Below are 27,362 nucleotides of genomic sequence, written 5' to 3'. Positions count from 1 at the left end.
TGTTAGTTCTCTGATGCTTCCTGGAAACAGAAGTCCTCTGTGGGCTTTTTAATTTCACTTATCTGACAGCCTCATGGGAATTTTAATTTGGATATAACATGTTTCCTGTGCCAGTGATTAAGTTTTGTCTTTCAGCTCTATCTTCCCTGCCCCTCATATAAACTGCCTTGTGGTGCTAGGGCTGAGACTCTGGAAGCAAATATTTCTGTGCTGGCAAATATTCCATTAGACTCCACCCGTAAGGACACTGGAGAGTGACTACAGGATCTGTTCCTGTGAGCATTACCTCAGCTATACTTCTTCAAGAGCAGATTCTTCCCACAGAAGAGGCTGAATCCAGTCTGAAGTTTTTCAAAGACTTGCAGAACCAGCCTCAAGGCATCTCCTTCTCAGAGCTCTGGCTGCCAGCTCCACTGACCCTCACTAGCAGTGTACATACAAGTCCTATAGAGACCCCTCCTCTAGGCTTAGAGACCCTGGCCCTAGCTGGCCAATCAATCTGTCTCCCCAGAGGCCTGACTTCCAGCTCTACAGAGGCCCTCCTCTAAGTTGGAATATTTTCAGGTCCTATTTATCTTTGAGCTCCACGAGTGGTAGCTAATGCCTACACTTGTACCTCCATGATAACTTGGGGTTCCTGTTTTACCCTTCCAGCTATTTGGTTAATAATGGTATTTCATGTTAACCTTTTTTTTTTTTTTTAATTCAATTTCCTCTGTTCAAATAATTAGCGTGATTTCTGTCTCCTGACTGGTTTCTGACTGACAGTTCCCATCCTTATGCTGCCTCTATTCTCATTTTATTTACCTCACAGCATGATTAGATAATTTTGGGCCCACTTACAATATTGTGCCAAGGCTTTACTGTACTCTATTACATTTGGCATTTCTAGAATTTCCATTTGGTTCTTTTTCAAACCTGTTTGGGTCATTCTTTATAGTTTCAGGTTTCCTGCATGTATTTTCCCACATGTATTTTTAAGCTCTAGCTTAACTCTCTTAACATATTGAATATAGTAATTTAAAAGTTGTTTATAATAATTTCATTTTCTCAACCTCCGTGAGTCTGTATCTGCTTCTTGGTCTTCCTGGTTCTTTCTTGTGGTGGCTCGTTTCCCTGAGTGGTTTTGTGGCTGGCTGGCTGGCTGGCTATCTGTCTGTCTGTCTGTCTATCTATCTATCTATCATTTTTACCATGAGTTGCTAGTTTTCCTTGGAATTTTATTTGTAGGATGAAGGTCTGCAAGAATAACTGCAGAATAGATACCTTAGGCAGAACACTAAAGTATACATGCATAAATATCATCAAATTGCCCTCCTCAAACCCCTCCACCACAGCATTATCCAAGTTTTTGACCTGCTGATAGGTACAAAATTTATATACAAAAAATATATAAAATATATAAAATTTATAAATATATATATGCAAGTCACTGACCAGTGCTGAGAATACTAGAATCCCTCTCAAATCAGAATGTTCAGTTCCTGGGCGCCTGGGTGGCTCAGTCATTAAGCATCTGCCTTCGGCTCAGGTCATGATCTCAGCGTCCTAAGATCGAGCTCTGCATCTGGCTCCCTGCTCCACGGGAAGCCTGCTTCTCCCTCTCCTGCTCCCCCTGCTTGTGTTCCCTCTCTCGCTGTGTTTCTCTCTGTCAAATAAATAAATAAAATCTTTAAAGAATAAAAATAAAATTTAAAAAAAAGAATGTTCAGTTCCATTACAAGTACAGACACACAGCGAGGTCTGGACTTATTAAGAATCCTATCATTTTGTTTAACCACAATTTTCTTGAAATTATTTTTTCTAGGATGTAAATTTTTAGTTTTGACCCTCCAAAAGCCCCCTCCCCTTTTGGGGGGAATGGTAATTTAGGGAGCAATACTAATTAATAATAAGAATTTATATGTTTGGTGTGAAGGGTACTTGGGGTCACAGGCATAATTGCCAAAATGGAGAGATTTGGGTGGTACTACCCATAGCAAAAGCCAGCTCTATTGTTAGATGGTGAGGCTACACAGATGTTGAAAGGGCAGTCTGCAAGGGTTCTTGGTTAATACTGAAAAAGAGATTTCATTTGAAAGTGAGCAGTGTTTCTTCTTTAACATATTTTTGGACGATACTAGATTGTGAAGCCATTGTGCAAATAATTGCACACTGTGGTATTCACGGTGGACTATTAATTTCTTAAAATTACCAGTGAGCAACCGGAAGCATACAGGGTATCGATTACACTGTGGGAATGCTTACACAGAATGCCAAAGGCTTTCCCTTCCCTGACAAACCTCTTTTATGCAGCTGAGCCATCTGCATGCAAAACACATCTTCAGATGGTGCCTCAGAAAACAACTGACCGCTGGGCAAAGCAGGTGTGGGCTCTAGTTCCGGAACTGCTACTACTATTGTGCGACCACAGGCAGGTGACCAGGTGACCCTCAGTGGCCTTTGGTTGGTCATCTGCTGCTAGATGTGATCTTTGCAGGCTCTCCGCCCTGATATTCTGATACAGCACACTCTATAGAAATTGCATGAGCCAGGAAAGATGTTCCCTACAGGAGCGAGGGCTGAGCCTTGTGCACTCATCTGCACACATACTTCCCACACTCCTTTCACGGTGCTTTTGGCACATCTGTGCCTGAATAAAAAAGAGTGTCCCTGAAACAACTGTCCAGAGTTTGAGGCAGAACTTCCCCCACTGCCCGCCACGCCCAACACATGGAAGGCTCTAGGCAAGGGCAGTCCCGGAACTTGGTTTACCTCTTGTGAAAACCCTATCCCTCAGGAAACTTGCTGAGGGCAGCCCACGCCTAGTCCCCGTCCGCGTACACTTATCCTGGGCACTGCGGCCAGAGACTCGGTCCACCTTCCAGCACACACCAGTGCTGAGCATCCGCGGGGAGCAGTCCACTACCGGTTCCACCTTTCCACGTACACCTGTCCCAGGCACTGGCCAGGGTTTAGCCCGGAACCCCTCCACCGTCCCGCGCACACCTGTCCGGGGCACCAGCTGGGGGTTAGTCCGGGACCCCGCCACCTTCCCGCGCACACCTGCCCTGGGTACCTCCCCAAAGCAGCGCAGGCCGACTGGTTCTTGCTCCCGGGTGCCGGAAGTGCGAATACGCGCGGGACTACTTTTCGCGGACCCTCAAGCGGCGGGCGGAGGGATCCCGCGCAGGGTTCGTGCGGGGAGCAGCGCGTGCGGGCCGGAGAGTCGGGCAATGCGCCTGCGCGGCCGCCGCCGCCGTCACCCCAGCTCTCGCCGCGCGTCTGCCCGCGTGAGGGGAGCTACAGGCACGGCCGCTACCGCCTCGGTCTCCGTCTCCGCTGTTTCCTCGGCCCTGCGCCCGCTATGGCGCAGATCCTCCCCATCCGTTTCCAGGAGCACTTCCAGGTGAGACCCGGGCTCCGGCGCCGAGGCCGGGCAGGCTATAGGGCGGGTCGCGCGCTCCGTCCTGTCAGCCGCGCCCCCCGCCGCCCCGCCTCCCGGGGGACCGGGCGGGGGCCGCTGACTGGCCGGCCACCCAGACCCCCGGCCCCTGGCCCTGGACCCCGACTCCGATGGACGCGGCGCTGCACACAGATCCGGGCGGGCCAGGGTGGGCGGGTCGGTGTCGAGGCGCGCCGGCCGGTGCAGTGGCCGGGCGCGGTGGCCCGCACGTGCGGCCCCGCCAGGTGTGCTGGTCGCTGAAACCCGTTATCCGGTAGCGACGGTAGTCCTCGGGCGGCTCAGACCTCGATGGCATGCTGAGAGCGCCGGGTGATGGAAACCTAAGATCTGCCGCAATGTCCCCTTTCAGTGCTTCTGGGAACTGTAACTAGACTTAGGAGCAGTGCACTCGGATTCCAGTCGCAGGCTTTATAACTCTAAAATCTGAGTCTGAGCCTCATTTCCCCTTTTGCGTCTCTGGATTCTCACCTCTGAGTTTGCGTCTGTTGGCTACCGAAGTCACTGGAGTGGTTTCGTGGGGGAAAGGATCGTCAAATCGTGTGACCAAAGAGGAAGAGGGATCATGGTGTCTTTTAATAAGATCCTTTCAATGCAGTAACACCCCCCAAAGTTTAGCTTTTTATTGAGGTCCCAGTTTGTTGTATCTCCAGCTCTCCTAATAGAGTTGTGCCTCAGGGAAATAAAGATTGGCTGCCGGTGTTTGACCGAGGGTTGTGTACTGGCACGGTGTACAGTGCTTCACTCACCTCACACGCATGTGTCACACCTGTGAAGGGTGATATGGTTCTCATTTTACAGGTGAGGAGGTGGGGTAGATGAATAGTTGCCCTTGGCTCTGTGCTTTATGTTAAATCATCACAATCCTGGGGCGCGTGAGTGGCTAAGTCCGTTAAGCTCTGACTCTTCATTTCAGCTCAGGTCTGGATCTCAGAGTTGTGAGTTGGAGACCCCACCCCCCCACCCCGTGTCTCCATGGGCTGGGCATGGAGCCTACTTAAAAAAAAAAAATCATTACAATCCCATAAGATCCATATGATTTTCTCTGCTTTCTAGGTGAGGAAACCAACGCACAGAGATGTTAAATAAGTTGTCCAGTCATTCAGCAAGTAAGAGCAGGATTCAGACTCAGGTCTTTGTGACTACACTGCGGGATTGCCAGGAATGTGGTGAATTGGAAGGTCTTTTTTTTTTTTCCCCCCACAGCGCATAGGAGTATAGTGACCAGTCAGATCCTCTTATTATGCAGATTGGAAACTTAATCCCTAGAGTATTCCTCTGTGGTCACTTGGTTAGTGATACAGCTGTGGTTGTGTCACGGTAGAAGTCTCCTGAACACCCATCTCTTGACAGTAATGTGAAATAACAAAATACTACTGCTGCTGCTAATTAGAACAATATAATAATATGTATGAGCCATTTTATTGAACCATTTCTCTTGCTAATCACTATACTATGTATTTTATAAATTTCATTTAATTTAGTATTTATCATAACAGGCACAGAGTTATAGATAACTGAGGCAGAGAGAGAGTAAGCAGTAAAGGTAAAATTACACAACTAGTCAAGTGACAGCTTGAGTTCTAACTCTGATCTCTGACTCCAAAGCTGTGCTTTAGCCACTAAATATGTTCTCTTCAAAAGGCAAGGAATCAGTAGGGCATTTTAAATTTCTATCCAAGTTCATAATGTCTTGAAGAAATCTTATTACCTGGAAAATGCTTGTGACTTGATAACGTACAGGTCATGTAAATGTGGTTTGTGGTCTCCAGCATTAACCAGCTGTTGAGATTGCTCTGCACTCCTTGTTTTTCTAGTCTGTACGCTCTCCCTTAACTGCAGACATTTCAAAATTTCCGCTTGTTTCTTAAATCCCTGATCCCGCCACTCCCCCTTGCTGGCAGCAGATGATTAGAGAAACAGAAGCCATAAACTGGGATATTCCTCACCTTCATGCCTGCAGCCTTACAAACTTGTGTGCAGTTGCCCCTTTCTGCCTTCCTGTTTTCTCAAAAGTGGGTGTTTTTTTTTTTCTCTTGCATGTGTTCTGGATCCTACATCCTTCCCCCTTTTAACAGGGAGTTGCTCAGTAGCATCTTCTCTTTCCTATGTTTTCGTCCATTCCCTCTTAGTGGCTTCTTCTATATTTGTGTTTAACCATGTTCATATCTCTTCTGTCTTTACACAAACAAACTTCTCCCTCTCCCCTGTCCCCTTGAAGCTCTTACCTCACAGCCAGACATCATGAAAGAATTACCTTATCCCTCCATCACTTCCCTTATATTCCTTAATAACCTGCAGTCTGGTTTTTGCCCCCACTGTTCCCCTGCATCTGTTCTTGCCAAGGTCACAAGTTGTCATGCAGACTTTTTTGTAAAGGACCAGATAGTGTATAGGTTAGGCCTTTGAGGGCCATGTATTGTCTCTTGTCACATAATCTCCCACCCCCCCCCCTTTTTAAAATTTTGTGAGAAGTGTAAAACCCATTTTTAGTTGGGCTATACAAAAACAGTCTGTAGTTTGCCAGCCTCTGCTACAAAAAAGATGAATTCAAACCCCAGCATCACAAACATCTTCTACAGTTGACACTGTGCTTTACTGCCTCCTCATGACCGTTTCTTTGTTGCTTTTGGTCGTACCACAGTCTCCCAGGGTTTCTCCTATCTCTGTGCCCACACCCCAGTTTCCTTTGTGGGCTCCTCTCATGAATAAACCTGGGGTCTGTCTTGAGCCCCTTTATTTTTTCATTTTGTATGCTCTACTGGCTGATTTGTATGTGTTCCCATATGCTCAGTGTTCCCAGGCAGGCTGCATATTTTTGCTGAGCCTCAGAGATGCATGTACGAGAGACAATAGCAGGCTCTGGTTAAGAGCACAGACTGAGGACAAACGGAAGGGTTTGAATCTGGTCTCAGGCACTTACTGGCCAAGTGAATTTGGGCAATTTTTGTAGCCTTTTTGTGTGTCCATCTCTACATCTATAGATATAAAAGGGATAATTTAGAGTATACATCTATAGATATAAAAGGGATAGTATAGAGATAAAAGGGATAGTTTTTACCTCATAGAGCTATTATGACATTTTGAGTTAATAAATGTGATAAATGTAAGGTGTGGGACAGTGTCTGGTACATAATAAAATGTTCTATTCTTGTCAGTTGTTACTGCCATTATGACAGCTGTCTGTTGGAGAAGGACATTGGATGATCCATAGGTTCTTCAAACACATCATGTTCCAAAATAGGGTTCTTCTTTCTCCCCAAATGTGTATCTTCTCCAGTTTCCAGCCAGGAACCTAGGAGAGAGCCATGACTTCTCCCTCACCTGTTGGTGCTTCTTCCTATGTATTTTGGGCATTATTCTGCCACTCTTAGCATGACCAACATGACCCTGGCCTATGCCAACATTGCTTACCTAGATGGCTGCACTAACTTTGTCTCTGGTCCTCTACCTCCAGTCTTGCCTTCCCCATTCTCTAGCACACAGGCAAAGAGGTTTTCTCAAAGGCTAAACATCTGCTTAAAGTTTGTCAGTGAATGCTTCCTTCTTGCTTCCAAGATGAAAATGCCAGACTCCCCAGTGCCCTATAAAGCCCTGCCTAATCCAGCACCTGCTCAGCTCTTTTGCTTCTCCCCATCTTGTCCTTCAAGACCTTCTCTGGAGCCCAACACTCTTACCTGTAGGCTTTTGCACATGTTATTGCCTCTTTCCAGAACATTCTTCCCCCCACCCTTTTTTATTTTAATTTTAATTTTTATTTATTTGAGAGAGCACACACGCGCAAGTGTATGAGCAGGGGGTAGGGGCAGAGGGAGAAGCAGACTCCCCGCTGAGCAGGGAGCCCGATGCCGGACCTCTGGGATCATGACCTGAGCTGAAGGCCGATGCTTAACTGACTGAGCCACCCAGGCACCCTCTTCCCCTCACTCTTCTTACCCAGCCAAGTCCTACTTAGCCTTCTGCTTAAATGACAGGAAGCTGTCCCTGACATGTCAGAATTAGGAGCCTTTATTGTGTGCCCCCATAGCTTTGGGGCTTCCCTCATGATGGCCCTAACTGCATGGTGTATAGGTGGTTACTTTCCCTACTGGACTGCAAGCTCAGGATCTCCTCCTATCTGCAGTTGTATTCCCACTGCCCAGTACATAACAGGCCCTGAGATCTTTGAAGGAATGAAGCCAATTTCTTACTGAAATGTTTGTATTATCAGTGACTGGTTAGTTGTAATGTAGATTGTCTAATGACAGTTTGTAGACTTTTCTGCATATTTGCCCTCCGTATAGCTCACCTGTGACCAGTTTACTGTTAAGTCTGCTTTATTAAGAATACTCCTGCTTATCTCACATTTTGTTCCCCCCCCCCCGCTGTGTCTACCATATCACTTTGTATTTTGTGAATCTAATTATCTTTCTTCTGTTTTTAATTTTGGTTTGTTTCATATGAAAATTCTTGGGCCAGATTTTCCCCAGGGGAAAAAACAGTTTTATAATGGCCAGTGGGGAATTAGATATCAGCATATAGGGGGTGCCTGAGTGGCTCAGTCGGTTGGGCCTCCAACTCTTGATTTCGGCTGGAGTCATGGGATTGAGCCCCATGGGAGGCTTGATGCACAGCAGGGGTTTCTGCTTGGGATTCTCCCTCCCGCCTCCCTCTGCTCCCCCCTCTGGAAGATAATAAATCTTTAAAAAAGAAAAAAAGCAGATCAGTGTATAGGAACTTTTTTATTCTACAGTCAACTTTTCAGGAATGTACCCAAAGCAGAAGCTGTACTTCTGTATCTAATGCACTATAATAAAGCTTTCTTCTACTTCCGTTTGAGATTGTAGCAATTTATTTAACTTTACTTATCCTGTCACCCTGGTTTTGAGAGGAGGACTAGTTTTGCAGAAATATTTTTCTTCTATGCACTGTTTGAACTTTTTTGTATTCAGATATCTAAGTTTGAAGGTTGTTGCTATTTATGCTGAGAATGGAAAAAAGCTAAAGGGCTAAGAATCGATGACACCTTGATTCAGAAGAGGAATAGTTGTTTGTAAGAGTTTTGAAATGTGAAACAGCTCAACACAGAGAACATATAAATGCACTCCCTCAAGGTTTTGATATGTAGCATATCTCTGAGGTGATGTTCTTAACAGATACAGAGTCTGCCAAGGGAATCTATGTAAGTTGAAGGAGCGAGGTGGTCACTAGTCTTAATCAGTGCTTCCCAGCCTAGGCTGGGAAACACCTCTATAGGCGCCCACCTTAAACATTAAATCGGAATCTCTGAGAGGTGAGAACTTTGGCCTTTCTTTCCAGGTGAGTCTCACATGCAGTCAATCTTCTAATCATTATTCATAATTAAAGAAAGAGATTGATGTTCGAAGCCTTTTACACATGAGTAGGGAAGGCAGAACTCTAAGGAGTAGATTGAGCTTGAATTGAAAACAGACATGTGCACCTGTGTCTGCTGGAGAGGCCCCAGGGAGTCACTCTGAAAAGTGACACTGTACTCACAGCCTAGTACATACTTGGTTTATGTTGCCATTACATAGCCGTCGTATTTTGTGAAATGTTTTTTGTTATACTAAGACAAACAACAGTAGGCTCCTTGTGTACTGAAATTGTTGTGCACCCATGTAAAATGTTTTTAAGGTCTGTGTAAGCTGTTAAATTTTGCCTTGGGTGGATATGATTCTTGTATTGGAAGTAGATACTGGGCTAGTCACTTACCTTCTTTCTTATTTACGAAGTGAAGAGAGTAACCACACAATCACCCAGGGTGTGTGGAAGGGTCAGCCTTTGCGAGAATATCCACAACAGTGACATGGTAATTGAGCAAATACTAAATGAATTCGGACAGGTCCTCCTTGGAAGAATCAGTTATCACCATAGAACATATTTAAATGTTCAAAATCCCCAAACTGCACAAGTACTTTTTGAGTTTATTGGGTTAAAAGAGTTACAGTGTGCTAGGAGGATCTTAGTCAAGGTCCCTTTCCACCAGGTTCTTGAGCAAAGTCTGTAACTAGGGCAAAGTCTGTCTGGAACAAGCTTTAAAGTAATACATATACATAGGAAGAATAGCCCCAAATAGAACATATAAATGAAAATTAAACCTTTCTGGACACCTGGGTGGCTCCATCGGTTAAGCTTCTGCCTTTGGCTCAGGTCATGATCCCAGGGTCTTTTTTTTTTTTTTTAAGATTTTATTTATTTATTTGACAGAGAGATAGCACAAGTAGGCAGAGCAGGCAGGGGGAGAGGGAGAAGCCGGCTCTCCTGCTGAGCAGGAAGCCCAACGCAGGGCTCGATCCCAGGACTCCCGGATCATGACCTGAGCCGAAGGCAGCCGCCTAACCGACTGAGCCACCCAGGCGCCCCATGATCCCAGGATCTTGGGATGGAGCTCCACATCAGGCAGTTCTAAGGGGGAAGTTTATAGTAATAATGCCAATATTAAGAAAAAATAAACAACCTAACTTTATATCTCAAGGAACTAGATGAAGAGGTATAAACCAGGGGCACCTGGGTGGCTCAGTCTTTAAGCATCAGCCTTCGGCTCAGGTCATGATCCCAGGGTCCTGGGATCGAGCCCCGCATCAGACATCCTGCTCCATGGGAAGCCTGCTTCTCCCTCTACCTGCTGCTCCTCCTGCTTGTGCGCTTGCTCTCTCTCTCTCTTTCTCTCTGATAAATAAATATATAAAATCTTTTAAAAAAGGAAAAAAGAAAATTAAACCTTTATGTTCAAACACTGGGTCTCTTTTCCCAGAAGAAACTACTATTAAGGAAACCATTATATCTTTCAAAAAATGATTAAAAGAATCCTGTTATAAAATTCCCCTCCTTTTGCTTTTGTAACTTAACAGAGTTTGAAGATCTTTCTTTTAAGATTACATACAGATTGCAGCATGTATTTGACAGTATTGCTTACTAATATCCTTCTGGGGCAGTAATTATTGACACCTGTCACCCCATCCTGTAAGTATTTCTTTGCTTTCCCTTGCTGTTTCACTAAATCTGTTCCTTTCATCTGTTCTATATTTTCTTCTTTTGCTTCTCTTGCTTGAGGCCTGCTGGCGGCCTCCATGCCAGGGAGAGATTACGATCTCTCTTGGCTGGCTGGAGAAGGATGCCGCAGAGCTGGGCTAGCGAAGTTCAATGACAAAATTAGACTCCAAGCAGATCTTGACAGGCTGGAATCCAACTAGTTGACATTTAACAGGTATAAATATAGGGTCTTATGCATTGGTTTTAAAATACAGAAAACCTACATTGGTGTAATTTGAGAGAAGTTCTGTAAAGCACAATACAAATGTAATTTTTAAAGTACCCTGAACTAACCTAGTCCTAGAATTTTAGGTTAGTTCTAGAAAAGACCCCAGTATCATCATTTTTCATAGGTCCTCATTTACAAAGCGCCCTCTTTAGGCTAGGAAAAAGCTTGCTGGTAAGTTTGACATATAAAATACATATTTTTAAGTTACTTTAAATTATTTTCTTGACTGCCTAAAACTTGTAACTTCTTTACTAATTAATTATTGAACATCCATGTGCTGGTACAGTGATAAGGCAGTGAATGAGCCTGAAGAGACATATACAGAAGGAGAAAGGACTAGCATCTTCAAAGACAAGAGGCCTGAAAACCTGGGATGTTCAGTGCAACTGGAACATTTTGGCTCTTTGATATGGGCAATTGGTGTTTTCACCAACAGCCCTGTGTAAACACAGCTGCAACCCTCCCAGTCAGACTGCTGTCCCTAGCCCCTTAAATATAGAAACTACAGGACTGTTGGATGAGTAATTTCTTTTTATGTTTTCCCCAGTGTCAGATTTGATTTTGGATTCATTTAATTGCAGGTCTTGAGAACAGAAAAGGATTACTAGATAGTATCTTGTGTACTTTTGCTTAACTCGTATATGGACTGTTCTAAGTGTGTATCTAGGTTACCTTTCAGAATAATTATTATAAGAATCAGGAGTCCTTAGTTATAGCTGCTAACTAATGAGAAAACATTGCTTTGAGCACACCACTTCTCTGGGATTCTGTTTCTGCATATGGAGTAAAGCTCAGTGGTACTTGATATTTTATTTATTTACTTATTTATTTATGACTTATTTATTTAGAGAGAGAAAGAGTATGCATGCACAGGGGGGAGAGGGAGAATCTGAAGCAGATACCCCCTCTCGTTGAGTGGAGCCCGCCGAGAGACTTGATCCCGCTACTTGAGATCATGACCTGAATCGAAATCAAGAGTTGGAGGCTCAACTGACTGAGCATCCAGGCACCCCAGTATTTGATATTTTGGATGTAGAAGTTATTTTTGTGGGATTGTCCTGTGTTTGGCATCCCTGGCCTTAGCCCAGTAAATGCTAGTAGTGTTTTCTAGTCACTGTGCAATTCAAATTGCCCCTGTTTCCAAAGACTACAGGATACCACCCCTGGTTGAGAACCACCATCTTCCTTTTTTCTAGTTCTAATAGTCTCTGACTTATTTTTGGATACACTGTTTTCAGTGTCTTGGTTTGCGAGGTACTTTTACCTTTTCCAAATGCCATGAATGTGTGTATATGCTCTTGTGTGAGGAACTGGACTCAGTCACTAATATTTAAGAATGTACTGTGCTCAAGAGATTGGGTACAAATATTTCTTGATATTTGGAGTTGAAATCAGAATGTTGCCATATTAACCCAACATGATCCCCAAACTAAGAATAAAGTGAAAATTTAGAAAATATAGGCCCACTTAAGTGTATGGCTCTGAAATGTAAAGATTTGACAGTGTTGGGTGCTTGAGTGTTAGGGTGCTCTATAAATGTTACTAGATACTTATATAGTGTAATGCTTATAATAATTCATAATAAAAAAAGGAGACTGTGTAGGTCTCCTGGGAACTTTCACCCCGTTCCCCCCCCCCCCCCACCCCCGGCTTCTGCTCCCAAGCATACTTTTCATTGTCCTCTTATCAGCAACTTCATACAGTTCAACCTAATAGTAATCATTAGTCTCCACAGTCTGTGGGCTCTGGATAGTGTGACTATATCTTATGTAACTTACTGTTTTCAGAGTCTAGTTAGTGGCTAGTAGGTAGTATGTATTCAGTACTTATTTATAGAATGAATGTATGAAAATTACTTGCTATGAAAAAGTCTCAACTTTCATTCACTACGCTATATTTACGGCCTTAAGCTGGTACTTCAGATGTGTGAAAATAAAATGTGAATTTCAAACAACTCAGTGTTGTGGTTTAGAGCACAAGCTGTCTCCATCACTGATCAGCATTGTGACTTTGGGAAGATTTCTTAACCTAAAAGCCTTGTGTTGCACTAGTGTAAATTGTGCATGGCATAACTTGCCTCCTGAGTTAGCAGAAAGGTCAGATGAGGTGACCTGTTGTCCTGAAGCCCGTTCCACTCAGCAGCTGGAATATTCAATAGTGCTAGACTCTGTACCACAAAAAACAAGTAGGATATAGTCCATGCTTCTTAATCAAGATAGAAAGCTTCTGCACAGCAAAGGAAACAGTCAACAAAACAAAGAGGCAACCCACGGAATGGGAGAAGATTTTTGCAAATGATACTACAGACAAAGGGCTGATATCCAAGATCTATAAAGATCTATAAGAACTTCTCAAACTCAACATCCAAAAAAACAAATAAGTCAGAAAATGGGCAGAAGACATGAACAGACACTTCTCCAAAGAAGACATACAAATGGCTAACAGACACAGGAAAAAAGGTTCATCATCATTAGCCATCAGGGAGATTCAAATCAAAACCACATTGAGATACCACCTTACACCAGTTAGAATGGCAAAAATTGACAAGGCAAGAAACAACAAATGTTGGAGAGGTTGTGGAGAAAGGGAAACCCTCTACACTGTTGGTGGGAATGCAAGTTGGTACAGCCACTTTGGAAAACAGTGTGGAGGTGCCTCAGAAAATTAAAAATAGAGCTACCCTATGACCCAGCAATTGCACTCCTGGGTATTTACCCCAAAGATACAGATGTAGTGAAAAGAAGGGCCATGTGTACCCCAGTGTTCATAGCAGCAATGTCCATAATAGCCAAACTGTGGAAGGAGCTGAGATGACCTTCAACAGATGAATGGATAAGGAAGACGTGGTCCATATATACAATGGAATATTACTCAGCCCTCAGAAAGGATGAATACCCAACTTTTGCATCAACATGGATGGGACTGGAGATTATGCTATGTGAAGTAAGTCAAGCAGAGAAAGTCAATTATCATATGGTTTCACTTATTTGTGGAACATAAGGAATAGCATGGAGGACATTAGGAGAAGGAAGGGAAAAATGAAGGGGGGGAAGGGGAGGGGGAGATGAACCATGAGAGACTATGGACTCCAAGAAATAAACTGAGGGTTTTAGAGGGGAGGGGGGGTGGGAAGGATGGGTTAGCTTGGTGATGGGTATTAAGGAGAGCACATATTGCATGGAGCACTGGGTGTTATAAGCAAACAATGAATCATGGAACACTACATCAAAAACTAATGATGTACTGTATGGTGATTAATATAACATTAAAAAAAAAGATATAGTTCCTGCTTTTGAGGAGTTCATGGGGAAAAAAATGATGGAATAAAGAATTATACTAGCGGTATGAACAGCTTCATTTGTGCTTCTTCCAAAGGCTGGTAGCCAAGTGGTCCCTAATCTTTGTTGCTAGCATAAACTTTTATACAAGTTCACCCAGAGTAACAGGTACTAAAGGGTCAAGTCAGTAGCAGTAGGGTTTGAGTTGAGCAGAACAATGTTTAGAAACAAAGATACTTGTAGGTAGGTTGGGGCAGGAGAATTTTTTGAAATAAACCTGGTTCTTCATAGGGGTGATGGAAATTTCATGAGTGTGTGTTTTCCCAGGGTTTTTCACTGAAACTTATCTCATTAATAGATTTTTATTTAAACCAGGCACTATGTATAAAGTGGCCTTTGGAGAAAGGTGCCTGATTTAAGTTTTATACAAGTTCAAGCAATCTACCTCCAAAGATGTACTAGACCTGTTGACTTTTTATTAACCTTAGACTTGCCGAGAAATATTTAAACTGACTGAGAAATTAAATCAGACTTTATGATTTGTGGGGTTGCTTTAAGGACAAACTCTTGGCTAGTTCTTTGTTATTGCTTGCTTTCGGGGAAACCAGTTTTTGTGTTTTCTTCCTTTCTCCTCTCTTCCCCTGCCTTCACCTCTTCAAGCCCCCCTTCCTGCTGAGGCTCTCCTTATTTGTGAAATATTTTTTATGGCCTCCTCCACCCCCTTCCAGCTGAAGTCTTCCTGTCTGTATCACTCATGGCATCCTTCCCTCTTCCTGGTGTTAGCTTTATTCTTGTGTGTTCTCATCAGCCTGTGGGATTGTAAGCTCCTTGAGAGTTGATTCACGGCCTACTGTTGATGCATTGCCTGTACCTGTTAAAGGTATAGATACACAAGTCAGTGTTTGCCTTGAATAATCACTTAATGTTAAATTTTTTCTAAACTCTTAACTTTTCCTCCTCCTTCTCTTAGCCTTTCTAAATAATAGGCTAGATTTAATCTGTTTCAGAGAGGAAAGACTTACTTTTAATCAAATGTTTATTTTCTCTTTAGCTCCAAAACTTGGGAATCAATCCAGCCAACATTGGATTCAGCACACTGACCATGGAATCTGATAAGTTTATATGTGTCCGAGAGAAGGTTGGTGAACAGGCGCAGGTAGTGATTATTGACATGAGTGATCCAATGGCGCCAATCAGGCGGCCCATCTCTGCTGAAAGTGCCATCATGAATCCAGCCTCTAAGGTGATAGCTCTGAAAGGTAAGCCTAATGGGATTTTCAGAAAGGAATTTTACCTCACTTTACCTGCTTTGTTACCTTAAATATCAGACAACTGTCAGTAAACTCACAGGAAAGTGTCATCAGTAATATTAAACTTAATTCCAAAAGTTTTAGCCAAAGCTATGTTTTACGTACCTTATTTAATGAGAGGTCCCTGAGTACCTGAGTTTTTTGTGACATCACGCATGTAGCCAAATACAGGAGGGAGCGAATGCCCAAGGCCTCATCCTCATGACTGCTACATCTGGAAAGGCCAACACCACACTGCACATGTTCACCAGTAGGGCCATGTGGTGCACTGGACCCCATGATGGGCTGCTTTACAGTGGCGCTTCAGGCATCCTACAGTATGAGCCAAGGTACTACTTCTCTTGTGAAACACATCGATGACTGTATAGCTGTTGATTAATAGAATTTTGCATCCCTGAACTCAGGGGATGTTGGGTGCTTGAAACCTTCTAGTTACTTTGAGAATATAGAATCTTTTCATATTGCCATGATTTGGGAAATTGAAAGGATTATCTATATACTGGACTTGTTAATATTTTATGCAAGATGTATTATCACTTTGAAAAGTGAAAGTTCTTTCTGGAGCTAAAATTAGCGAATGCCAAATATTAGCTTTGCTTGTGTTTCTGTTTTGTTACAGAAATAGGGTCTGCTTTGTCCTTTCAGTAGGTAAATGGACAGCTGGAAGTTTTGACCTTTCTATTTAAAAAAAAAAAAAAAAAAGCTGATTTTTTAAAAATTTCAAATGATCTTTTCTTCTGTCAACTCTATTTCTTGTCAAAATATTTTTTTGAACATGTAGTGTAAACAGTATAAACTAATTTTAGTTGAAGAAATCGCTAACCTTTTTGGTTTTTTATTTTTTTGGCTTTTTTGTATTTTCTATTTTGCAATATTTTTGAGAGACCTTATCTATCATGTTGTTTGCTGTTTGATATATTCTCTTTGGGTCTCAGAGATGACCAGCATTTTAGTCTTCCTGGTCCTCTGATACTGTTCTCTTTACCTGTGTGCACTGTGGATCTCCTGGAGGGGGTTGTTGGAGTATGGTAGGGGAATGGAGAGAACTCAGTATTTACATGCTGTCAGTCCCCTCCAACCAAAAGGCCACTGGCAACACGCATGAAGTTGAACAAGTTGGATTTACTACTTGTTTCAGCAGGGGTGAAACCATACCATGGGGGGCTGGAACGTATCACACTATTTATTAGAGGGTGTTAGAAAGAACCTTTTGTGGGATTTGGAATTTGGTTGGGTGATTTGGGGGATGGTCTAAGGAAATAGGAGTTTGCTGTAGATTGGGTGCTGTTAGAAAGTGGGAGTAATTTTATAATTAGGTTACCTCAATAAATCTTATCTATAAGGAAGGGCCGATTAGAGTGAGGATAAAGCTGGCATTGGTTAAAGAAGTAGCAGTCACTCATTTCAGCCATGAGAGGGGCTGTTTGGTATTTTTTTTTTAAAGATTTTATTTATTTATTTGAGAGAGAGAATGAGATAGAGAGCATGAGGGGGGGAGGGTCAGAGGGAGAAGCAGACTCCCTGCTGAGCAGGGAGCCCGATGCGGGACTCGATCCCAGGACTCCAGAATCATGACCTGAGCCGAAGGCGGTCGCTTAACCAACTGAGCCACCCAGGTGCCCAGGCTGTTTGGTATTTTGTGCGTTGCACATTTACCTTGTTTTTGTCTGTACTTAGTAAAATTCTGAGGCGACCTTGCTTTGTCTAACTTTATCATGGTCTTAGAGGGACTTGTCTGAAGCTGGTGTTCTCTGAGATGGTTTATGTCCACTAGGAGAGCAGCATGGCCTGGCTGTGAGGACCAGGCCGGCTTTCTGATGGCAGGGGCTGCTCCTTTTTTTTTTTTTTTTTCATTCTCAGTTTTTATGAATTTTTTTTGCTATAGTAATTGAGTGTTTTCTTTTTTTTTTTTTTAAAGATTTTATTTATTTATTTGACAGAGAGGGGCACCTGGGTGGCTCAGTCGTTAAGCGTCTGCCTTCGGCTCAGGTCATGATCCCAGGGTCCTGGGATCGAGCCCCGCATCGGGCTCCCTGCTCGGCCAGGAGCCTGCTTCTCCGTCTCCCACTCCCCCTGCTTGTGTTCCCTCTCTAGCTGTCTCTCTCTCTCTCTGTCAAATAAATAAATAAATAAAATCTGTATTTATTTGACAGAGAGAGACAGTGAGAGAGGGAACACAAGCACGGGGAGTGGGAGACGGAGAAGCAGGCTCCTGGCCGAGCAGGGAGCCCGATGCGGGGCTCGATCCCAGGACCCTGGGATCATGACCTGAGCCGAAGGCAGACGCTTAACGACTGAGCCACCCAGGCGCCCCAGTGCTGTTTTCTTTTGCATGAGAAAGTGTGAGCTGTGGAACCAAAGTGATAAAATTTTAAGTATCCTATTTTTACTGCAATCTTGTGGCCATTAGGATGATCTTAGACCCTTGTAGTACAAATTGTAGGCAAGTGTAGCACTGTGTTTCAAAGACCCTAGACCAAAATGAGGAAAACTGTCTTTTTTTTTTTTTTAAAGTAGTTGTACAGTGGCTGAATTACAGAGATAATTATACTTTTATTGTTTCATATGACTTAGCTGTTCCATAGATCCCAGTGTGAAAGCATGAAAGTGAAGTCAAGGGGGGCCTGATCTTGAATCTCACAGATACCCCATTTTGACTGGTGAAGTCTTGTAATTGGAAAGAGGCTTGTGATGAGATGGACATCTTTTTTAAAAAGGTCTGCCTTCACAGTTTGTCCTTTTATCTGGCTGAGAGCTCCTGAGGTGCTCAGCCCATACCACTGCCCATCCTTCTGGAGAAGCTTGTAGCAGATTCACTCACCCCAGTCTCTCTTCAGACAGTCTCTACTGGTGTTTTTGTGGTGAATATTTTAAAACCAGAGATACATTTTTACCCTTGACTAAAAGAGCAGGAAGCAGTGGGGGAGGGGGGGTAAGAATTCATCAGTTGCTCATCATCTTAATGGAACATTAACACTCTAAGTGAGGGGATCAGTAAACTGTTGGGTTTTGTACAGTCCCAACCTAAGAATGGTTTTTATATTTTTAAAGAGTTGTAAAAACAGACAAATATGTGACAAAGATTTTATATGTCCCTATATAGAAAAAGTTGACTGACCACTTGCATTACTGGCCCAAGTATGTTCTTTACTTTATTATGAAACATAGCCCTTTGAATATTCATGTGTGCTTCTTTTTACAAACACTACCTTTTTCCCTTAATTTTTAGAGGTAGATTGCATATAGGCTTATAATAGTGCCAGCCTAGCAGTTAACTCTTGGCCCAGGTGGGGAGGGGCGAGGTGGTAAGATGGAGCCCCCTTGTGGTAGCACATTCTTCACCCTGACGACAGAATCTGTCAGGACAGCAGGTTGATTCCTAAAGGAGGTTGGTAGGGTTTTCTTGTTTTGTTTTATTCTTTGTGATTCTAAATATTTTGCACATCATGTAAAGGAAGTTCTTTTTAACCAGTCTAAGGACAGCTTGACAAGTTTTTGAACTAGAGGAAATTTTCTCTGTGATCCCAGGCTTTTTGAAACTTAAAGGTACCCCCATCCTACAGTTGAACTTTAGTCTTTTTTTCTTTCTTAATCATTTTATTCAGGTATAATTTATATGACACAAAATTCACTTATTCTAAGTGTAGAGTTCAGTGATTTTTAGTAAATTTATTGAGTTTGGAACCACCACCATGCTCTGGTTTTAGAACATTTCTACTCCCCCAAAAAGTTCCTTTATTCCTGTTTGCAGTCATTCTCCACTCCCACCCTCAACCCTAGGCAGCTACTGATCTGTTTTCTGGCTCCATAGATTTCTGGACATTTCAAATAAAGAAATCATACAACATACAGTCTTTTATATCTGGCTTCCTTCAGTTAGCATAGTATGTTTGAGGTTCATCCACATTGTAGCTTGTATTAGTAGTTTTTATGGTTGAGTAAGATTCCAGTACTCCATTTTTCCATGGATATATCACATTTTGTTTCTCTATTTACCAATTTAATGGACATTTGCATTGGTTCCAGTTTTTGGCCATTAAGGATATTGCTGCTATGAACACTTGCCTTCAGGTCTTTGTGTGGATGTATATCTAGGAGTGGAATTGGTGGATCATATGGTAAATTTTTTTAGCTTTTTAAGATACCACCAAACTGTTTTCCAGAATGGCTGTACCATTTTACATTCCTGCCAACAATGTATGAGGATTCTAGTTTTTGCAACATATATGCAAACTTGATATTGTCTTTTTTATTATAGCAATTTCATTTGTATATCTTTTTTATTTTATTTTTTTGCCATTCATGTATCCTGTTAGAGAAGTGTCTGTTTAAATCTTTTGTCCATTTCTTAGCTGGCTTATTTGTCTTATTGAATTTTAAGGGTTCTTTATGTATCAACTGTGTGATCTGCATATTTTCTCCCAATTTGTAGCTCATCTATTTTCCTAATGTATCTTTTGAAGAAAAAAATTTAATTTTGATAACGTCCAGGGCGCCTGGGTGGCTCAGTTGGTTAATTTTGATAACGTCCAGTTTACCAATTTTTTTCTTTAATGGATCATGATTTTGGAGTCCTACCTGAGAGTGTTTAGCCTAACCCAAGATCATGATGATTTTCTATTTTTTCTTCTAACGGTTTTTTAGTTTTAACTCTTATATTTAGGTCCATAGTCTGTTTTGAGTTAATTTTTGTGTATGGTGTGTGGTAAGGATGTAAGCTGCTGCTGCTACTGCTGCTTCTTCCTCTTCTTCCTCTTCTTCGACTTCTTCTTCTTCCTCGCTGCCGCCTCCCCCTCCCCCTCCTCCTTTTTTGGTGGGGTAGGGGCATTCAGTTGTCCCACCCAGAACCATTTGTTGAAAATACTATTCTTCCCCATTGATTATCTAGGCACCTTTGGTAAAAGTCAATTGACCGTAAATAGAAAGATCTATTTCTGGACTCTCAATTCTGTTTCATTGATCCATATGCCCAACCTTGTGCCAGTTACCTGATTACTATGGCTTTATGGTAACTTTGAAATCAGATAGTGTTGGTATTCCAACTTCATATTTTTCAAAATAGTTTTTTTTTTTTTTTAAGATTTTTTTTATTTATTTATTTGAAAGGGAGAGGCACAGCGAGAGAGGGGGCGGGAGCGGGGAGGAGTAGGGGAGGGAGAGGAAAAGGGAGAGAATCTCCAGCAGACTCTGCACTGAGCGCGGAGCCCTACACAGGGTTCAGCTCGATTTCACAACCTTGAGATCATGACCTGAGCCGAAACCAAGAGTCACAGGCTTAACGGACTGAGCTATCCAGGTGCCCCATGATTGTTTTTATATGTAGCTGGATTTGGTTTACTCCTATTTTAAGGACTTTTCTGTCTATTTTTGTGATAATTGGTCTGTGGTTTCTTGTGATGTCTCTGACTTTGGAATTAGGTTAGTGTTGGCCTTACAGAATGAGGTGGGAAGTGGTCCCTTTTCTGCTTTCTGAGTTTGTGAAAGATTTGTTACCTTACCATCTTTGAGTATTTGATAGAATTCAACAGTGAACGCCTTCTGAGCTTGGGTTTTTCTTTGTTAGATGATTTTAAACTAAGAATTCCTTTACTTGCTGTAAATCTGTTCAGATTTTCTTTCTTGTGTCAGTTTTGGTAATTTTCTTTCTAGGAATTTATGTCCAAGTCCTCTATTTAAGTCACTCTAATGTGTTGACATAAAATTGTTCATACTATTCACTCATAATCCTTTTAATTTTTTCAAGATCACCTATGATGTCCTCTCTTTAGTTCTGATTTGGTAATTTGGGTCTTATCTTTTTTTCTTGATCAGTCTAAGGCTTGTCAATTTTCTTTTTTTTTTTTTTAAGATTTCATTGATTTATTTGTCAGAGCGAGAGAGCACAAGCAGGGGAAGCAGCAGGCAGGCAGAGGGAGAAGCAGACTCCCCAATGAGCAAGGAGCCTGATGCGGTACTCAATCCCAGGATGCTGGGATCATGACCTGAGCTGAAGGCAGATGCTCAATTGACTAAGCCACCCAGGCGTCCCATTTTCTTGATTGTTGTGAAAAGCCAACTTTTGTTTTATTGATTTTTCTTTATTATTTTTCTTTTTTCTTTCCTTGATTTTTGCTCTACTCTTCTTATTTTTTGTTGCTTTGGGTTTAGTTTGCTCTTTTTGTAGTTTATTAACATGGAAACTTACTTTATTGATTTGAGATCTTCTTTTCTGATCTTGATGCTTAAAATAATATATTTTTCTGTAAGTACTGCCTTAGCTGCAACCCCAAAATTGATATGTTGTACTTTTTATTTAATTCATTTCCATATATATTCTGATTTTGTTTGTAATTTCTTCTTTGACCCCTAGGTTATTTAGAAGTGTGTGGTTGAATTCCAGAGTTTGGGAATATCTCACACTTTGTTGATTTTTAATAATTTTGTTGTAATCAGATCACTTATTTTGTATGATTTCAAAATTTAAAATTTCTTGAGACTTTTTTTTATAGCCCAGCATATGATCTATCTTAGAATATGTTTCAGATATACTTGGAAAGAATGTATTGTATTTTCTTGTTGGCTAATGTGTTGTAAAGATGTTAGGTAGAATTGGTCAATAGTGTTCAAGTATATTTTTCTGTATAGTTGTTTTATTATTGAGACTGGGGTATTGAAATTTCCAGGTTTTTTCATTTTTTAAGAATTGTGGCTAAATACATATAATGAGATTTATTATCTTAACCATTTTTTAGTGTATAGTTCAGTGGTCTTAAAATACATTCATATTGTTGTACACCCATCAGGACCATCCACCTTTCAGAATTATTTTCCTTTTGCAAAACTGAAACACTGTCCTCATTAAACAGTACCTGCTCATTCCTTCCTCTCCCAGCCCCCAGAAACCACCATTCTACTTTCTGTCTCTATGATTTGGGCTAGTCTACATACCTAATATATGTAGAATCATACAGTATTTGTTTTTTTATGACTGGATTATTTCACTTAGCATGATGTGTTTCTTTGTTGCTTTCAGTCTTTTTTGATTCAAAGTTTATTTTGTGTGAAATTAACCATCCCTGCTCTCTTTTGATTACAATTTACATGGAATATCTTTTTTCATCCTTTCACTTTTGACCTCTTTGTGTCTTTGGATCTAAAGTGAGTCTTGTAGACAGCATATAGTTGAATCATGTTTTTATATCTGTTCTGCCAGTCTATGTTTGGGTTTTTTTTTAAGGTTTTTTTTATTTATTCATTTGAGACACAGAGATACAGAGAGAGAGAAAGAACATGAGCAGGGGGAGAAGCAGGTTCCCCGCTGAGCAGGGAGCCCAATGCGGGGCTCAATCCCAGGACCCTGGGATCATGACCTGAGCCAAAGGCAGACGCTTAACCATCTGAGCCACTCAGGCGGCCTGCCAGTCTGTCTTTTGATCCATTTACATTTAATGTATTACTGATGAGGAAGGACTTCTATCATTTTACTATTTGTTTTCTATATACTTTATACTTTTTTGTCCTACATTTCCTGCATTACTATCTTTGCTTATATTTAGTTGATTTTTTTCATGAAAACATTTAAATTTCTTCTTGTTTCTTTTGTGTACATTCTATAGCTATTTTTTATGTTTGCTATGGGACTATATTTAACATCCTGAAGTTATAACAGTTTAATTTGAAATTTTACCAGCTTAACATCAATAACATACAAAAATTCTGTTCCTTTACATCTCCATTCCCCCTCTTTTATTGTTACTGTCACAGAATTACATCTTTATACATAATTTATCCAAAAATATAAATGAATAATTCTTTCTAATGCATTTATCTCTTGAGTTATACTGAAAACAAAAAGTGTAGTTACAAACCAGTTGTAATACTAGCTTTTAGACTACTCATTGATTTTTTAATGTTTTAGTCTATTAAATCATGTTGAAAACAAAAAGTGGGGTTATAAACCAAAATTACAGTAGTACAAGCTTTTATAATTACCCATGTATTTACCTTTATTGAGATCTTTATTTCTTCATGTGGATTTAAGTTACTATCTAATGTCCTTTCATTTCAATCTGCAGGACTTCCTTTAATGCTAGTAGTAACAAACTCCCTTAGCTTCTGTTATCTTGGAATGTCTTATTTTCTCCCTCATATTTGAAAGACGGTTTTGCTGGATATAGGATTGTTGGTTGACAGGGATTTTTTTTCCTTTTAGTGATATTACAGTTCTTTTAAAAATTTTATTTCCAAATTGTTTGCTACTGGCCTCTAGAAATTCAATTGATATTTTTGTATATTGACCTCATACCCTGCAGTATTGTTAATAGTCACCTATTAGTTCTGATAATGGCTTTGTAGATTGGTCAGTTCCTTAGGATTGTCTTTGTAAACAGTTATGTTGTCTGTGAATAAATGCAGTTTTATTTCCTTCTTCATCTTTATGCCTTTCACTTTTCTTGCATTATTACAGTAGCTAGGACATCCAGTACAGTGCCAGATAGAAGTGGTCAGAGAAATAATCCTTGTGTTTGTCCTGATTTGGGGAGAAGCAGTATTTCATGTTAGCTTTCAGTTTTGCAGATACAAAGATCAGAACTCAGCTTTTTAGCAGAGGTGGAAACAATATGAGTCTCTTGCCAGAGGATGGATGCTAAAGCCTTTTTCTAAAACCTAGCTGTCCTATTGGATGCTAGCCATGTGAGGCTGTTTCAATTTAAATTAATTAAAGTTAAATGAAAGTGAAAAGTTCAGTTTCCTTAAATGTGTCTTACCAGACACATTTCAAATGCCTAATAGCCACATGTAGCTAGTGTCTTCTGTACTGGTAGTGCAAGTACAGAACGTTTCCAACATTGTAGAAAATTCTATTTGACAGCTTTTAAGAATTTAAGACAAAATGACCCTGTTATCTGGAGATGTTTAACTTGAAGGGATGATAGTATTCTTTCCTGAAAGTTGGAGACACCAGACAAAGAAAGAATGTCTTGTTTTTGCTAACTTATCCAGGAAAGTATTTTAAAACTAGAAGATACCAATTTAAAACTGATTGTCTTGATAGTTGCTTCCAAAGAACTAATTTCTGATTGTTATTCATACATTCTGTATTTATACACTTTTACATTCTTCTGAAGAAGAAGACTCTTCTCAATATTAAGACATCAAAGTGTTGTTAATTGCACTCAGGCAGCTCTTTTCCCTTCTTAATCTAAGATTAGCTGTAAGTAGTACAACTTAGAGTAATATCAAAAGGATTCAGAATTAAGAGTGTAAATTTGTCTTTCATATTTTTATCTTTCTCTAATCTTCATCACATCAAATACTAGCTGGGAAGACGCTTCAAATCTTTAATATTGAAATGAAGAGTAAAATGAAGTCTCATACAATGGCAGAAGAGGTGGTTTTCTGGAAATGGGTCTCTGTGAACACTGTTGCCCTGGTGACTGAGACCACAGTCTACCACTGGAGCATGGAAGGTGACTCTCAACCCGTGAAGATGTTTGATAGACATGCCAGTTTGGCAGGGTGCCAGATGATCCACTACCGGACTGACGAGTACCAAAAGTGGCTGCTCCTCATTGGCATCTCGGCTCAGGTAAGCTTTTGGCTGCCTTCAGGAACTGGTCTGATGCAATGTAGAGGTGTTATACTGAAGTTGGTACAGGTGTGAGGCAGAAGAAATAGGCCCAGGCCTAAGAGAAATAGAGGTTACAAGAAATCCAAACTTTGGATCATATAAGAATTTTAATTTAACTTTGGCCCATTGACTCTACTGTATTCCGTCAGATTACAGATATTCATCCTGTAAACGATTTCGGGCACAGTTTTGAGAAGTGAATTGTTGAGGAATTTTGTAGAGCCACTTGGAACCTATAGGTTTATGGGAAGTAGTTTTGGGACTCTATTTTAAGGCCTTTAATGGAATATTACTAATTCATATACTTTTTTAAAGATTTATTTTTTTATTTTAGAGAGAGCAAGCGAGCACAGGAGAGAGAGGCAGAGGGAGGAGAGGGAGAGAAAGTCTTAAGCAGACTCCTCACTGAGCACAGAGCCTGATATGTGGGGCTCGATCTCACAACCCTGAGATCACAACCTGAGCCAAAACCAAGAGTTGGACACTTAAAACTGACTGCACCACCCAGGTGCCCCTACTAATTCATATACTTTTATGATGAAAGTGGTAACTTTCTGCTCTGCTTCCTTTTTTTTTTTTTTTTTTTTTTTTTAAAGATTTTATTTATTTATTTGAAAGAGAGAGGCACAGCGAGAGAGGGAATACAGCAGGGGGAGTGGGAGAGGGAGAAGCAGGCCTCCCGCCGAGCAGGGAGCCCAATGCGGGGCTGGATCCCAGGACCCTGGGATCATGACCTGAGCCGAAGGCAGACGTTTAACGACTGAGCCACCCAGGTGCCCTCTGCTTCCTTTTTTCATTCCTAGTGGCTAATCCAGTCACCAGATACTTGACTACAGGATGTTTGGCTTTAGATCTTTATTAGCTAATTCTGGCCATTGAATGGTCTTCCATAGCCTAGTGGGAAAAGTATAAATGTGGGATTCTAGCACTTAGAAGACTGTCAGACATTTGAAGAGAGTACTGTGGGAGCCATAAGAGAATACTGTAGGTCAGAGAGGACCCACAACAGAGGGGGCCTCTAAGCTGCATTTTGCCAGCTATAAAAGTGCACTTGGAAAGGAAACTGTGTGAATGGCTCTTTCTGGGAGTCTGGGGTCATCACTTTGGCTGATACCTATAGGATGCATAAGAGGCAGCTAGATGGGCAAGGCTGAGAGATGGGTGGGGGCAAGACTGAGGTACATGCTGCTGGCAGTTGGAATTCTGCAGCAGATTTTCAAGTGAGAGTGATATGATTTATTTTCCTTCTCTGCAGCATAATGGGGTCAAAATAATGCAATCAGTGATGTTGAGGAGGGACCACCACGAAGACTGGAGGCTGGGAAGCTAGTTAACAGTCAGATACAGGAAGAAAGCCATATAGCATGTTCTGGAGTAAAGACATGGATGAGAAAGGTGAAGAGTGAGCAAAGATGGAAAGAATACTTCTCTCCACTTTGGGAGTCTCCTCCCCTCTGCAACTCCCAGGAGAAGTGAGCCATGTGTGATTTAGATGGAAGCACTGGTGTTGGAGATGAACAGGATAGGCAAAGCTTAAGATTTTATATCTCAACAGTCAATGTGGGGCTAAAACTCACAACCCTAAGATCAAGAGTCTCATGGTCTAATGACTGAGCCAGCCAGGTGCCCAAGGCAAGGCTTGAGATTTTAGAGGTGAAATAGCTAGAACTTGGTGATGTATGGGACGCCTCTCGGGGAGGGGAGAGTTTGATGATGGCCTAGCATTTATCTCAGAATGAGGCATAGATGAGGGAGAGTTGAAGTACCTTTGCTCTAACCCTTCATCTTTGTATTACACTGGCAAGTTTGTCTCCTCAGGTAACCTGGTAGTTATTTGGTATAATTTAAGGGACTTACTTAGTCACAGAGCCTTTTAGTGATAGGCCCATGGCGTCCATTCAGCCCCAGTTACTTCTTATTGTCAGGGCTGAGGGTTAAGCTGGAATGACAATATATTTGTAGGAAACTTCACATCATATCTGGAATAATGGGCATTCCCATTGCTCCTACACATGATAATAACATTACAATGATTCACCCATAGCAGCTTGTTAGGGTCTGATTGCCCAGGCTTCCATAAAAGGAATAATTTTACACCTAGGACGTTTTCTGTGATGTATCACCTGTTAGCTGGAATAATTTCCTCTTGGGAGTTACTAACTGTAGATAGATGCTATTTACGGAGTTTTTCCTCATGTGGGAACTCTACCTTTGGTTTCCTGCTGAAAGGAATTGGATGTTGCTGGCCCTTATGGTAGGCAGAGATTGCAGACAGTTCAGGTGTTGCTAATGGAGATGAAGTCGGGGAGTGTTTGTGATGTGAGGGTTGAGGAGTGTACCTTACACAGAGCCTGCAGATGCTGGGATGAATTGCGAGAGTCACAAACAGGTAAAATCTGTATGACATATGCTGTTATGGTAAATTTGCAAGGTGGTATGGGCATTTAAAGATAAAACTGAT

At 41.4% G+C, this 27,362-nt stretch overlaps 1 protein-coding gene across 1 annotated transcript in view; it reads left to right on the top strand.

Annotated features, from left to right (window-relative positions):
• The first annotated feature begins 3,346 nt into the window (after positions 1 to 3,346).
• CLTCL1 (clathrin heavy chain like 1) overlaps positions 3,347 to 27,362 on the top strand; it is a 102,218-nt gene continuing 78,202 nt past the window's right edge. Inside the window, exons 1-3 of the mRNA XM_021690873.1 lie at positions 3,347 to 3,388; positions 15,033 to 15,240; positions 24,591 to 24,859. Coding sequence (XP_021546548.1) covers positions 3,347 to 3,388; positions 15,033 to 15,240; positions 24,591 to 24,859 — 519 coding nt within the window. The remainder of the gene's footprint in view (positions 3,389 to 15,032; positions 15,241 to 24,590; positions 24,860 to 27,362) is intronic.

This window comes from Neomonachus schauinslandi, chromosome 14, assembly GCF_002201575.2.
Source record: "Neomonachus schauinslandi chromosome 14, ASM220157v2, whole genome shotgun sequence".
NCBI lineage: Eukaryota > Metazoa > Chordata > Mammalia > Carnivora > Phocidae > Neomonachus > Neomonachus schauinslandi.
Note: the sequence above shows the minus strand (reverse complement) of the source record. Positions and strands in the feature narration are given on the sequence as shown.